General features: G+C 40.9%; 1 protein-coding gene across 6 annotated transcripts in view; it reads right to left on the bottom strand.

Annotated features, from left to right (window-relative positions):
• Positions 1-14,708, bottom strand: part of EXOC4 (exocyst complex component 4) — a 750,068-nt gene that overhangs the window by 531,669 nt on the left and 203,691 nt on the right. The window contains exon 10 of one of the 6 annotated variants that reach the window (XM_045052772.1): positions 13,526-14,592. The exons of the other annotated variants lie outside the window; for them this stretch is intronic. Coding sequence (XP_044908707.1) covers positions 14,543-14,592 — 50 coding nt within the window. The 3' untranslated portion in view covers positions 13,526-14,542. Of the gene's footprint in view, positions 1-13,525; positions 14,593-14,708 lie in introns of those variants that run through there. 6 annotated transcript variants of the gene reach the window in all.

Here is a 14,708-nt window from a genome sequence, read left to right as displayed (position 1 = left end):
AGTGGGGAGAAGGGGAGATTGTGGGTCTGACTTGGCCATGTTCAGGATCGGGTGCTCAAGAGACAGCCAGCTCAGAAAATCTATACTGCTTTGCCTCAGAAGGTTATCATGACAGTGACGGTCTTGTATTGCTGTGTGCATAAATTATTATCAATATTTTTAAATTGTTACTCCCCACTGTAAAGTCTACAGAAACACTGAAAAACAACTAGACCTCCACACTTTCTCAAAGTCCCTCTCAGCTTCCAAACTAAAATCACAGAGAACTGGAAACATAGGAAATAAGACTGACGACTAGAATAAATACGGTTCTTTTCCTTGCTTACAGCAAGAACTATTCTAGCAACTTCTACCCATGAGTCTGAGGAAATATTTGAGAGTCTTAAAGGGGAAATCATGGGGTATCAAGATGGGGTGCTAGATTAGCTTTCTGTTGATGTGTAACAAATAGCTCGCAATTTCTGTGGGTTAGAAGTCCAGGCATGAGTTAGCTGGGTCCTGTGCTCAGGGCCTCATTAAAATCTAAAATCAAGGTATCAACCAGGACTGCAACCTTATCGGAGGCTCAAGGTCATCTTCCTAGCTCATTCAGGCTGTTGGCAGAATTCAGTTCCTTGTGGTTGTAGAACTGAGACCCTTGTTGTCCAGATGGACTGTTGGATGGGGGTTCCTCTTGGCCCCAGAAACCACCCTCAGGTACTTGCCACACAGTACGCTCTTCCCGCAAGAATTACTTCCTCAAGGCAAGCATCTGTTACTGCTTCTTGTCTCTTTTAAGGACTCACGTGGTTAGGTCAGGCCCACCAAGGACAACCTCCCTTTTGAATACTGTAAAGACTATCGTCCAGGACTTTAATCACATCTGGAAAATCCTATGACAGTTGCCATATAGTGTAACCTAATCATGGGAGTGATAGTCCGTCATATTCACAGATTCAGCCCACACACAAGTGGAGGAATTATAAAGGTTGCAGGTCATTGGGGTCAGTTTAGAGTTCCGCCTACCACCAGCAGGAATATCAATTAGATATGTGTAATAAAGGTATAATTCAAAGTAGAAAGCCACTGACCAAAACAATGGCATAGGGGAAGAGAGAAAATATCTTTATATTCTACCTCAAAAGTTGTAAGAAATTAGTAAGTAATTTCTAGCAAGAAAGGTCACCCAAGAATTCTGGGTAAAAATGTATACACAGTCAGGCCTTCCAAGGAAGAACAAGGTTATTCCCCTACGGAAAGCGTAGAGAGAGCCTAGAGATTCTTTTTAAAAATGAAAACAATAAGGTAGACTACACATCCACCAGAAGGACACAAACTTAAGAGGCTGATAAAATCCCATTTTAGTGAGAATGGAAAGCAACTGAAATTCTCAAGCAATTTCTCATTAATTTCTATGATTTTAAAATGCTTGGTGGTATCTTCTAAAACTAAACGTAAAGCTGTCTCATGACCCAGCAATTCCACTCCCAAGCACATCCCTAAGAGAAATAACAAAGTTATTTATAGCAGATTTGTCACAGCCCCAAAGTAGAAATGACAAATGTCCACTAACAGGAGAATGAATAGATTGTCCTACAATCATACAATGGAATATACGACAAGAGCAACAAACTGATACATACAATAACATGAGTGAATCTCACGGACATCATGTTGAACAAAAGAAGCTAGTACACAAGATACTGTATGACCCTATTTCTATAGGTCTAAAGAACAGGCAACACTAAGTGATGACATTATAAATCAGAAGAGTGGCACTTTGAGGGGGTGGTACTGACGAGGAAGTGGCATGAGAAAGCCTTCTGGAGGCTGGTTACACGGGTATGAGTGTGTGTGTGTGTGTGTGTGTGTGTGTGTGTGTGTGCAAAAACCCAGCTGTATATCTAAGGTGAACAGCACTTTACACACTTTTTCTGTAGGTATAGTCCACTTCAATATAAAGAGAAATAATAAAATAAAATAATAAGCTAGAAAAAAGGGAGAAGAAACAGAAAGGATTCAGTTCATAGGAACTAAAGCTCAAAAGTTTACATAACATATGTTATCACTTGTAAAAGTAACTGAGGCAGTTACAAATTTAAAGTGTAAACAAACAATGATGGCTAAAATCTCAGCAAAGTCATCTAAAACTGAGTAATTATTCTCCTTGGGCATTATATTTGCCTAAAAATGTCCTAGAAGTGAAGGTATAAAAGGAACACTACTATCATTTAGGTGACAAAGGATTTCAGTTTCTCAGGAAATAAAACCAAATTCTGTATCTGTTCTGAGGAAACTATATCTATTGAGTTAACCAGAGTAAACAGTTTAGAAATGATCAGAGACGGGGCACCTGGGTGGCTCAATCGCTTAGACGTCGACTTTGGTGCAGGTCATGATCTCTCAGTCCGTGAGTTCAGGCCCCTCATCAGGCTCTGTGCTGACAGCTCAGAGCTTGAAGCCTGCTTCAGATTCTGTGTCTCTTTCTCTCTCTGCCCCTCCCCGACTCGTTCTGTCTCTTTCTCAAAAATAAATAAACATTAAAAATTTAAAAAAAAATGATCAGCAACAACCACTCAATCTAGATACTAAAGAATTCTTGGGGCACAAATCTTCTCTTGAGAATTTTTAAAAAATGATTCAATGAGGTTTTCAAGAAATGTTAGAATGACTGATTCCCAATAAGAGTCACAGAATCTAGAAAGAAGGGATAATCATAGATGACTGGTGGTCTGTCCCATCTACAATCTCACTTTTATCCAGCCGCTTCCTACAGCCACGCTGTCGCGAACTAGGTAGACAATTCGTTGCTCATCTTCCAAGCCAAGTCAAAACCTTCCCTTTCAGATTAGCTGTAACCCTTCTTTCTTTCTTTCTTTCTTTCTTTCTTTCTTTCTTTCTTTCTGCTTGTTTCAGTCATACACCTTTTATTGTTTTCAAGAACTTATGTCATTTTCAAAAGATCATTTTCTTTATGGTACTAATTTGAGATCTGTGCTAGTTCTAGGATTTTTTAGTTTAAGAATTGTTGGCAAATTACAAGTGAGCCTATGACTCCTTTTTTTTTTGTTTTTTATTTCCCCCATGGGTAGCCAGGATGTGACCTCAGAATGAAGGCAAGGGGCAGGCAAGACAAGAGTGTCCTAACACATCGCCGAATGATCAGATGTAAGGTAGTTCATTTACAAAGAGAAGGAATGACCTTTCCATTTTAACCTCCTTTTTTAGCCATATGCTAATCATTCTCAATTACTTATGTAGTACAATTCAGAGTTAGTGGCACTGAATATCAAAATGACTTTGAAGAGGAATGGCCACTTTGATTATTGCCATGAGATTTTACCTCTGGGGTGGATGTAAGTGGTTAAGAACAGATCACTAAGGAGTCACTAAGTGCTGCCCTCTTGGTTAGAGACATTATGTGAATTCCACCCGGGCCACCTCACTGGATGACACTTAACACTGCATGACTGGGATGACCACTGATGTAAGCACATTTTTTCAACACTCCTAAAGAACTTTTGTCAAAGAAGAAAGCAAGGATTTAAAAAAAAAAAAAAGAGTTTCTAAGAACCATTCTAGAAGATTTTACTTAAATCTATTTGACTTGAGTCTCATTTTCATTGATTTTTAAAAATGTAATGGTCTCCTATGTGTGAATTTAAGTGTCTCCTATGTGTGAATGTCGGGGGGGGACCCCCAGATAAATTAACAACAGTTAACACTTCATCATTACTTCATACGTGCCAGGCACAGTTCTCAACACTTTATACGTATTCACACATTTCACTCTAGTCCTATGACATTAAGTATATTATATACTTAAGTATATTACATTCAATTTGTAGAAAGTAAAACTGACACACAAAAGAGCCAATTTACTCAGTCACCCAGGTAGGAAGCCTGACTGCAGAGACCACACTCTGAACCTCCAACTAGTCTTCAGATTCCGATCTTTAGGAATAGTGACCAAATACTGAGAATCCAGAACCCAGAGTTTTGGACTTGATGGAGAGTCATAGAAATCATGTAACTTCTCTCTCTCGGAGAAAACCCGTTAAGGGACTTGCACAAAACCCCAGAGCAAGCTGTTAAGAAAGATGAATGGTAGCTAGATTTTAATAACACAAATACAGGTCCTTCTTGGAATAAAAAATAAAGAATCGTATTCTACAGATGGTTTAAAATGAGCACTCAAATTAACAGATCAAACAAAGCCAAAAAGGAGAAAGTGGTATTTGCAACTTAAGAGGAGGAGGAGGAGGAGGAGGAGGAGGAGGAGGAGGAGGAGGAGGAGGGGGGGGAGGGGGGGGAGGGAAGGAAGAAAAGAAAACCTGAACTCCGACACGACACCGGATGTCAGAAAGGGAATGGTGACAGGTAATCAAACACTGCCGAATGCCTTATATGTGAGGAACTTGATAAGAGATTAGGCTAGATTAGATGTCGTTAGATTAGACACATCTAAACAAAATTAAAAGAGAAACATGAAAATATGTGTTTATAAAAAGCTATCTTCACCCCTATGTAACACTCCATTAAAACCACCTTCTTCTTAGGGCAGGCACCCGGGTGGCTCAGTCAGTCGACCATCTGACTCTTGATTTCCGGTCAGGTCATGATCTCACAGTTCATGAGTTCAAAGCCCCATGTCAGGCCCTGTGCTGACAGCAGAGAGCCTGCTTGGGATTCTCTCTCTCTCTCTCTCTCTCTCTCTCTCTCTCTCTCTCTCTCTCTCTCTCAAAAGTAAATAAACTTAAAACAAAACAAAAACAAACAAACAAACAAAAAAAACTTACCCTTTTCTTGTACTGCCTATCCTAACAAATAACATCATTATCTACCCAAGTCGCCAAAAAGGAAAACTGGGAATCAGCCAAAACACTGATCTTTGCTCAAGTTCCACACAGGAGGAGTCATCATGTCCACTTGATTCCACCTCAGAATTGGCTTTTAGATGTACTCCCCTCCTCCAACCTCTCCACTATTGCCTCCTAAAATGCTGCCATGATCTTCTATAAGCTCTCACCTGACATAACAACACAACTCGCCCCCCTCTCCAACTTCACTATACTCAATGCATCCTCCACAGAGCTCCCACAATACCTTCTCTAGAATGCATTTCTGATTATGTCACTCTCCTGCTTTAAACCCTTGGAGGACTCCTTATCACCCAGAGGACAAACCGTGCCTTCTTGCTGTTACACCAGATCCCCTGAGACCTGCCCACCAGGCCTCCCTTTTCTAAGCCCAATCTTCCCTACATTCTCTGCTTCAACCCCAACAAAATACCGACTACCCCACGAAGCTCTCACACAACAGGGTGTTGTTTTCGTCTTCTCCCTACTGGCAGTGCGTGCCCTCCCTGGACCGTCTCGCTTTCGGATTAGGACTCCCCTTGGCAATGTTCAGTGTTTCCTCCTCCATGCTCCTGAAAGTGCTTAGAACATTCATTAAAACTGTATCTGTTTGCAAGCCTTGTCTTCCGTGGCACCTAGAACTCTCCTACACGCAGATGTTCCAGGAGCAGGCCTAGAATACAGGTGGCCTAGAAATGTTGACCGTATGTTGTCACTTTTGTTATGTCAATTGGTACAACAACCCTAAGAAATAGACAGGGCAAGTGCTGCTAACTTCATTATACAGATGAGCAATCTAGGGCCCAGAAAGGTAACGTGACTTGCCTAGTAAGAGCAAGATGAGTAATAGCTACTCCTTCCATTAAACCACCATGCTCCCCAAGCTACTCAAAGCACAAACAGCTGCACCAATATTCCACATATGAACATCACTAACCAACTGAACAGGGATATGTAAATTAGTTAACTGGTGCTGAAATCAGACGTTAATGTGCAAACAAACAGGGACTTATTTGAGCTAAGTGGGCATGAATATGCAAATGAACTGGCTGCAATTCAGTAGATGTCATCACAATTCTAGGAATGAACATCCTATATTATGACTGTTACAATATTCATGTAGCATTCGTACATACTATCATATATTACTGTAATATGGGCTTTTTGAGTTTAAAATTGTGGTGAAGCCAAAAGTAACTTGATGCGTATTTTCACCCACACAATTACAAGCTGGAAATCAGATGTGAGCACACAGAACTCTGCCGTCTGCTGCCATTTGCAGTCCACGCTGAACGAGGTACTATGGCATTAGGGTAGGCGGGTCCTTCGTGATCCAGCCCCTGCCAGTATCTCTGGCTAAATCCACCGTGCACAGTCTGATATGATACACTACCACAGTTGCATTCAACACCGTGATTTTTCCTACAAAAATTTTTAATAAGGGGGCACAGCTATACCATTTGAATACGCTTCAGAAAATCCAGTATGTGATTACACTTGGCTTTTGCTCAAGTGTAGCCCGACTTCTATTTCATTATCATCACCAGTACACCATTGGTTCTATCGATTCTTAATGTCTTAATTGTTACTATGAACAACGGCCCAATTGTTATTATGAACAACAGCTTTAGTGTCCCATCTATTATCTCTGGTTCCTGAAAGTAACAAATTATAATCAGTAAAGGTCTGTATACATAAACTGATTTCCTTAAATAGAAAAAGTTATATCCATCTAACTCATGTTATGAAACAAGGAAAGCCTCTATCTACTCTCACACTTGTAGACGTTTCTACCTGCCATGACCACTGCCTGAAACGCCTACCTTCTTTACTTGAAAAGCTTCCTTCCACCTTCTTCTATAAGAAGTTTGAAACTTCAGTGCTCCCAAGAGCCTCCCTGCCTTCCCAGCCCTGTACGCACATCTGTTACAGATCTACACAATTCCATCATAATGCGTTTCACAGTGCTCTGATCACTTGTTTGCACTGCTGAATTAAACAGAATATAAGCAGGGCTACAAGTAGCAGAGAACCAAAATACCAGTGACTGAAACAAGACAGTTTATTCCTCTCTCGTGGAGAAGTCCAGGAGGCTACAGTGGCTCTGGCCATCAGCGGTGTGACACAGACCCCAGCAGCCAACTCAAGCTGCTCCGATCTCATTGTTCTACCACCGACAGGGGCGCCTCGCCCGCACAGTCCAACATGGCTCACCACCATGTGTCATTAGGGCTGTGTGTGAGGACAAGGTTCACACACACCGCGCCGGGCAGAAAGGGGGCAGCCTGTTCCTTCTCTTTAAATGTAAGGCCTGAAGTTATCTCACTTCCACGCACATTCTACTGGTTAGAATTGAATTACGTGTTCATGGCTGGCTGCAAGGAAAGCTTAGAAATGTTTTATTTTGGGGGGCCACGTGCATGGCTAAACACCAGGGGCTCTATTCCTATGGAGGAAAGAGAACACATGCTGGGGGGGCAACTGCCCGTTTCTGGAACACAGTCACGGCCCCTTTCTGCTCCTTTGCCCTCCAAAGACAGAACTGAGTTCTGTTCATTACTGTATTCTAAAGGCCTAGTGAAGCGTCCAGGACAAATAAATGTAATGAATCTGTACATATTCAACAAATAACCAGAAAGACCTAGAAAACACAGGAAATGAAAGAATAGCTGCTGACGTCACTTAACACTAGGTTCTGACTTGGCCGATGAGGATGAGGGAGAGGAGGGGGCAGGAGGTCAGCAGGGAGCGCTCCTGCTCCTGAGTCATCTTCTCGTGAACGACTCAAGGGACAGTTCCAGCCCAGTAGGAATTCACAGCGGTGGCACGGACCTGGCATTTCAGTGGAAAGAACGAATCCAGCTCTCACAGAACACTCCAAATTTCCTGCAGACTTCTAAATGGGAACATTACACTACATATATGGTTGTGTCTCTGGAGGTTTCAGAGGCCTTTTAAAAATTGTTGTATTTATACTTTTTATGAAATGTATAATAGCTGAATGTATCGGACATTTAGTACCGTCGTAAAACCACAACAGCATTTCCATCACGTAGCTGAAGAAACAGAAGCAGCACCATTATCCTTGAAGTCCTAGGTACTCCTCTCTGATTATTCCTGCCTCTATCCTTTCCAGAGGTGATCTCTTCCCTGAGCTTTATGTCTATGCTCCCTCCTTTTCCTTCTTCACATTTTCACCACATAAGGACATACACCTGAAGATATTATTCGGTTCTGACTGCTTTTGACCTTTATACAGATGGAATTTGACTATACATAACATGTGTGATTGCTTCTGAGATTCAACCATGTTAATATACAGTCCGGTTCATTCATTTTCATTGCTACATGGTATTCTACTGTGTGGCTATGCCACTATTTATGAATCCATTCTCCTGTCTATGGTATCTGAATGGTTTCCAGGTTTTGTTACTCAAACAATGCTACTATAAACTCAACTGTCAACAGATTTTGCCTTTCAGTTCTCAATGCGCCAAGGATTTATTTTCCTAAATGATAGGAGTTTCAAACTCAACATGTTTTTTGTTTTTGTTTTGTTTTGTTTTGTTTGCTTATGGATAATTGTCTGACCACTCATCATTGACTCATCTGTCCTATCCCTACAGACCTATAATGGCATCTGTCTCCCTTACCAATTTTCCTTTGCATAGCGCTCTGCTTCTGCGAGTCTTTAATTTTGTAATGGTACCTTGGGTGCTGTACAGAGGAAGGGAAAAGGGACAGATGTTGGGGGTCTAGGCAGGCAGGGCTCTGAGCCCTGGACCCCACTTAGTCAAACCACCTCCACTTCCATCTGCTTTCTATACTCAACTCTGAAATAAGACCTACAGAAAACAGGTTCTAAGACTAAGAAAATGAGTTCGAAAACTAGATTATGAGTTCCAAATCACTTTCTACCATTAAAATCTACTGCTTTGGGGCGCCTGGGTGGCGCAGTCGGTTAAGCGTCCGACTTCAGCCAGGTCACGATCTCGCGGTCCGGGAGTTCGAGCCCCGCGTCAGGCTCTGGGCTGATGGCTCAGAGCCTGGAGCCTGTTTCCGATTCTGTGTCTCCCTCTCTCTCTGCCCCTCCCCCGTTCATGCTCTGTCTCTCTCTGTCCCAAAAATAAATAAAAAACGTTGAAAAAAAATTTTTAAAAAAATCTACTGCTTTATTTTCTAGACGTCATATTACATATATATATGCATGTCAATTTCTTCTGGATTTTGATAACAGCTCACTTCAGGTAAGGCCATCTCTAGGAGTAGTCCTGAAAGGACTCAACCTTCATTCTGAAAACGTAGAAAGGCCTTAGGAACCATGTCTTGTTGGGACAATGACCCACGTGTTCTTCGGTGCCCTCACCAGTCTAAGAATTACTTTCCCCATGATGGGTCATAAACGTTTCTGGTCTTCTCCATTTGCGAAAACAGCTGAAGTCAGAATTAGTTGCATCATATAAACTACTGAGGTTGGAAAAAATATAATTTCTTGCAGCCCTAAAGCAACTCTAAGAAAAGGAGTAAAGCTGTTATTTTACATTGAAAAGTTAATGTGCACAAATGATAAAAAATATGACAGAAGCTAACTTTAAAGTTTTTCTGTTACATATTAGAAATTTGTTAACTTTTTTCATATTTTGGGCGGGTTTTCTGACGGAAAAAAACACTCTTAACTGAAGTATAATATAAAGAGAAATGCATATGTGTCACTTTCCAATCTCTAATACATATGTCACTTAACAGTATTCACTCTTTTCCCCTATCTGCATGGATGAATGAATAAATGGGTAGAACAAAGGTTACAGGTCATCAACCAGTTCTGCATGATGACCAATGATCACTTCCCAAGAGTGAGGTTCACAGGCTTTACGAAGGTTTTGTGACAGTTGCTCTGCACTCTCAGGATCCATTGTCCCATGACCACCAGGCTCCTCCACACAGTGCAGATACCAATACTCTGTCCCATGGGTAGAAAGGATGTTATAGGAACTAGAATTCTTCGGAAAATAAACCCGCATTATAAATGAAACCCAGAAACAAAGAACGTTTTTAAATAAATGTCTACGTTGCACACATTAAGGCTAAGAGGCGACACACTCAGTAACAAATCTCATCATAAGAATACTTTTATTTCTTATCTGTTCACGACCTGAGGAACATATACTTATAACTTACCACTTCTTAGGAACACACAAAGAAATTAGCATTTCTGAAAATTCTATTATAATTTCATTATAAGGTTACCCTCACATATGAGTAAGTTCAGTCCCTTAAAAAAGCAAGAGTGTACATATATAAAAGGAAGGGGAATCAATTTTTATATCCTATTTTAGAATCTAAACCAGAAGAGATAACTATGAAAGATTAAGGTTATTTTGAAATAATTATATGCAATTTTAAGAAGAAAAATGTATTTTTTCATGTGCCCAGCACATTGCTACATAGTTATTAACAAAGTCATTACACAAAATTTAAGACTACAAAGAATCTTCCAATCTTATTTCAGGATATAAAGCTTTATAAGTGCTTCTTATATTTAAGGCTGTGGAACAAATGTGTGGTATGAGTGTCAAGGTGCTGTACCTCACTTCAGCCAAAATGCCCCTGAAAATGTGTGCATAAATGAAGTCTTGCTTTAAATGCTCCATTATAGAACAGTTCGCTATCTGAGAGACTTGTATTATAAATTCTTTGGTAAAAAAGGATGATCAACTCATGCCTAATATATTCCAAATATCACTGTACCTTAAGGCAAGGTACCTCCAAACAGATTAATTACATACGATATCATTAAGTATTCACAGCCCCAGATACCAACAACCCATTAGAGGGAAAGACTAAGAAAATTCAGGTCAGGTCAGGCTAAGAGCCCAGTTTTCCCTGATGCCAGTACTTCCATATTTACCATGTAAAGCAAATCCTCTTAGAGAAGTCAATTCTCAAGTGGTGGGAGCTTTACAGAATATTTTAATGTCAGGGCTATAGAAATGCCACTCATTAGACTAATGGGAATAAAAATAGCACTCTAAAGGTAATATTATTGAGTACAAACAGAAGTACTAAGTAGCCCCAAGACAGGAAAGAACTGTAATCAAAACTGAGTATACATTTCTACTTGGATCAATGACAATTAATGTACTCTACTCATTCGTGATTTTATTATCTGAAAAATGAGCAAAGAGGACAAATCACAGGCCTCTTACTCTGAACTAAACCTCCCACTAGGCCTTCTCAAATAGGTAGGCCTATAGCTACAAATAAGGAGATACTGGGGATAGAGGCCTCCTCCATTATACTTTTTAAGTGCTTAATTCAAGCCAAGCATTGTCCCAGGCACTGGAACGCACTAATGAGTAAGGCTTGCACTGTGGGTATTCGGAGAGAAGGGTAGCAAATTACCAAGCGGGAAACACACACACACACACACACACACACACACACACACACACACAGAAATTAAGTATTTTGCAGAAGATAAAAAACATGTGATAAAGAACGATAGGATGGTGGTGGGAGTGGGCAGGATGCTGGGAGAGGTCAGGAAACAATAACGGGATTTGGGCAGGAGATCTAGATCTGGAAGTCACCCGAACCAAGGCACTAAGCAAAACTCAACTGGGGCTGAGATACCTGGGTGGAGTCTACAGAGTGAACACAGCAAAGGTTCCCAGGACCAAACCTTGAGACACTCAAACATAAGGAGGGGAAAAGGAACGTGGCTGGCCGAAAGATCAAGTGAGACGAACACAGAGCAGCAAATGCTCAATCTGCCAAGATGGAGGTCACCAGTGACCTTGAGAAGAGCCAACTCGGGAAGAGTAAGACTGGTGAGGCAGAGAAAACAAGAGATAGAGAAATGGATGCAACTCTCCCAATTCCACCGTGTTTAATATTTTAAAGTACCATTTTAATGTAAATCAATTATAGCTCTTCTAATTTTACCAGAGTTTTAGTTATCTAATTTTACAGTCCCTATGTCCCTCCTAAAGTAGTCAGAATTGATAACAGCTCTATTTTTCAAATGAAAAAACCAAGGCACAGTGGGGCTGATTAACCTGAGAGCTTATTTTGATCATGAGCAGCAGTATTGTGATTTTCTTTTAACCCTCATGAGATACTGTATTCATCAGTTACCTTGTTTCCCAAAGAATCCCACATTAAACCCGAGAAGCTATATTCACCTAAATGTTCATGTAACCTATGACACGGTTGTCTAAGCGGTAAAATGAAGCAGTCAAGAGACTCAAAACAACGGGAAGTCTCTGATTAATGGAGACACACAAGTTAGATTTCCACTTGTTATTGTGCACACTTTGAAACAGCACCCCCACCTCCTCGGCCCAATTGCCAACAGCGGACTATATAATGAACCAGCTGTACCATAACAGGGCCAACTGAGATGGGTTGATGATACCAAAGAAATCTCATGTTTACATTCTTTTTTCCCCTTGTGTGTCGTTAGGGTGGGTAACATTTTTAATTGCATGGTAACTTGAAAATGTTGGCAGGAACTTTACTTTCATAAAATTTGAGCTTTTTAATGTTACTTTGATGGTCTTTCTGATGGATTTTCTTTGCCGCAGAAGGAAAGGTTGACCCTGTGAACCAAAGCACTAGGAAGCGAAGCCTGCAGCTACGCGGTAGTAAGAGGAGAGACACAAATCTTCTGCCAGTCTTTTATGATTTGACTGACCTATTCAATTATGCCTTTTCAAGGATAAACTGAAATGCAGATCTCACTGTGGCCCTCATACAAGCCAGATTAATAGAGTAACTGAAAAAGGATGGTCGTTTTCTAATGGAAAATAGGTGTGATTTTCCCCTTTTCCAGCTGAAATGTTAAAAGCATTCATCAGAGATGCTTTTGCTCCTCAATGAAACACCACCAAACTTTTACAAAAACTCCTCAGCTGAGCTATTCTCTCACCAGGCAGTGATCTGTCAGCTCAGTGAAATTATTTAATGATTATTATGAGCATGATATGTTTGCTAACTACTCTCTTCCCTGGAACCAAAGATAAATCCTCCCACTTTGCTGAACCCTGGTAAGGAAAACAGACTACAGAATACAGCTCCGTATTTCTATTAACTTGCTGAAAAATGAGAAAAGTTCCTAATTAGATTATAGTGACTCTTCAATTAACCACCCTCACAGAATAAACTTCCTCCATAACTCACTTGGATTTCAAAACGTTTTCCAATCATACACGGCAGTATCATCCTAGGCCAGACAGCTCAGTGGCCACACTGCTACTTATTGAAGCTAGTTACAAGTGCACAGAACAAAAATGGATCTACACATAGCCTCTGCTTCTCCTCAGACTTAAAAACTAATAGAACCGTGAAGCTGATACCGGCTCTCAGTGGCCTCCCCTCCTTTTGGGGGCCCCTCCTATCTCTCCATGGTAAGCTTCCTCTCCTACGTTTGACATCGACTGTCCTCATTTGTTCTGTCGCTGAGTCAGTGAGTATTTATTGAATATTTACCATACCAGGCACTACGCTAAGGACAGGGAGTAAAATTGTATTTCTTCACTCCTTGACTTTTTTCAATCCTAACTGCCCTCTGTACCCATGTACCTGAAGACTCCAAGAGGCACACTTCACGTTTCCCACGCCTCTCCCCTCTCCCCCCCCCCCCCCCCCCCCCACCGCCACATGGCAACACTATCATTAAATAAAATGCCGGTAAGCTAATTTCCTTTTCCTTGTATCCTCAAACTATTTCTGGGCTTTTCGTTCTGATATATACGTGAGCTATGGAATTATTACTATGGCAGAGCTATGGGAGAGCACAGCCGCATCTTCAGAAAAATTTACAAGTGTTTAGATCAATAATGAAGGTGTAGGTAGAAATGACTAGGCGGTGGTCCTTAAATCCAGAGCGGCTAGCTGGTTAATTTATAATGTTTTGATGTAGAACCATGATGAATCTTAAAAACTAAATATTTAATTGTGTAGGCTACTCACTGCAAAATATTTCAAGTGTCTCCACTGCCTCCCCAAAAGTGGAAGTGTTCTTATGCACCCTTCAAGCAGGAAGCCCACGGTTTTAAAATAATTTTAAATCATCACCCCGTCCTCTCAACTCCTCTACTAGTTTTTATGCATAACATTACTTGGTTGTAAGCACTGACTTCCTGATATTGTTAGTGATGTCCATGAACACTGATAGCTGGATCTTAAGGCTTTATCTTCTCTTTCCTTCTCTTCCCCCTCCATCCCCTCTGATGCCTGGGATGGCTTGCACTTAGCAGGACTTCACAAATCTTTCTTGATTGATTCCATTTACCATGATTAGCATCTTTCTTGTCACAGAAGGAAACGTTATTGGATTTTTGATTTAATTAAATCTACTTACGATTTATTTTCTCAAGTATTTTCTCCTACAGATTACAACCCTTTAGTAACCACGTATGGATATCAAATATCCTGTATATCAGAGCTAGCTTGATTACAACATCCTATTTAGAGGCATCTTTCTTCCTTTTAAATAATGGCAGAGGCTGCATCTGCCCTTTTCCAAATCCCAGGCACTCCTGCCACATTCCAGAAGGTATAGAAAACAGTAAGTGTAACACTGACGGCCACAGACTGGCATTCCCGTGGACTGTGACTGGACTCATGGCTGCCATGTTTAAGCACAAAGAGACTGACCTCCTGTCTTTCTGCTTTGAGTTCTCACTTGAATGGTAGCAGGTCTATAAATCCTGTGGCCATAGCAATCGTTTTAGCTGCTCGGCAGCAGATGCTGGGAAGTGATAGAGGAAACAGATTATCAAGTCTTTAAATCTCTGCTATCTTGAAAGAAACTGGTGAATGCGAACGGCAAATTCACATGTGCCACACACTTCAGATCTTCCTCCA

The sequence above is a fragment of the Felis catus genome, chromosome A2, assembly GCF_018350175.1.
Source record: "Felis catus isolate Fca126 chromosome A2, F.catus_Fca126_mat1.0, whole genome shotgun sequence".
NCBI lineage: Eukaryota > Metazoa > Chordata > Mammalia > Carnivora > Felidae > Felis > Felis catus.
Note: the sequence above shows the minus strand (reverse complement) of the source record. Positions and strands in the feature narration are given on the sequence as shown.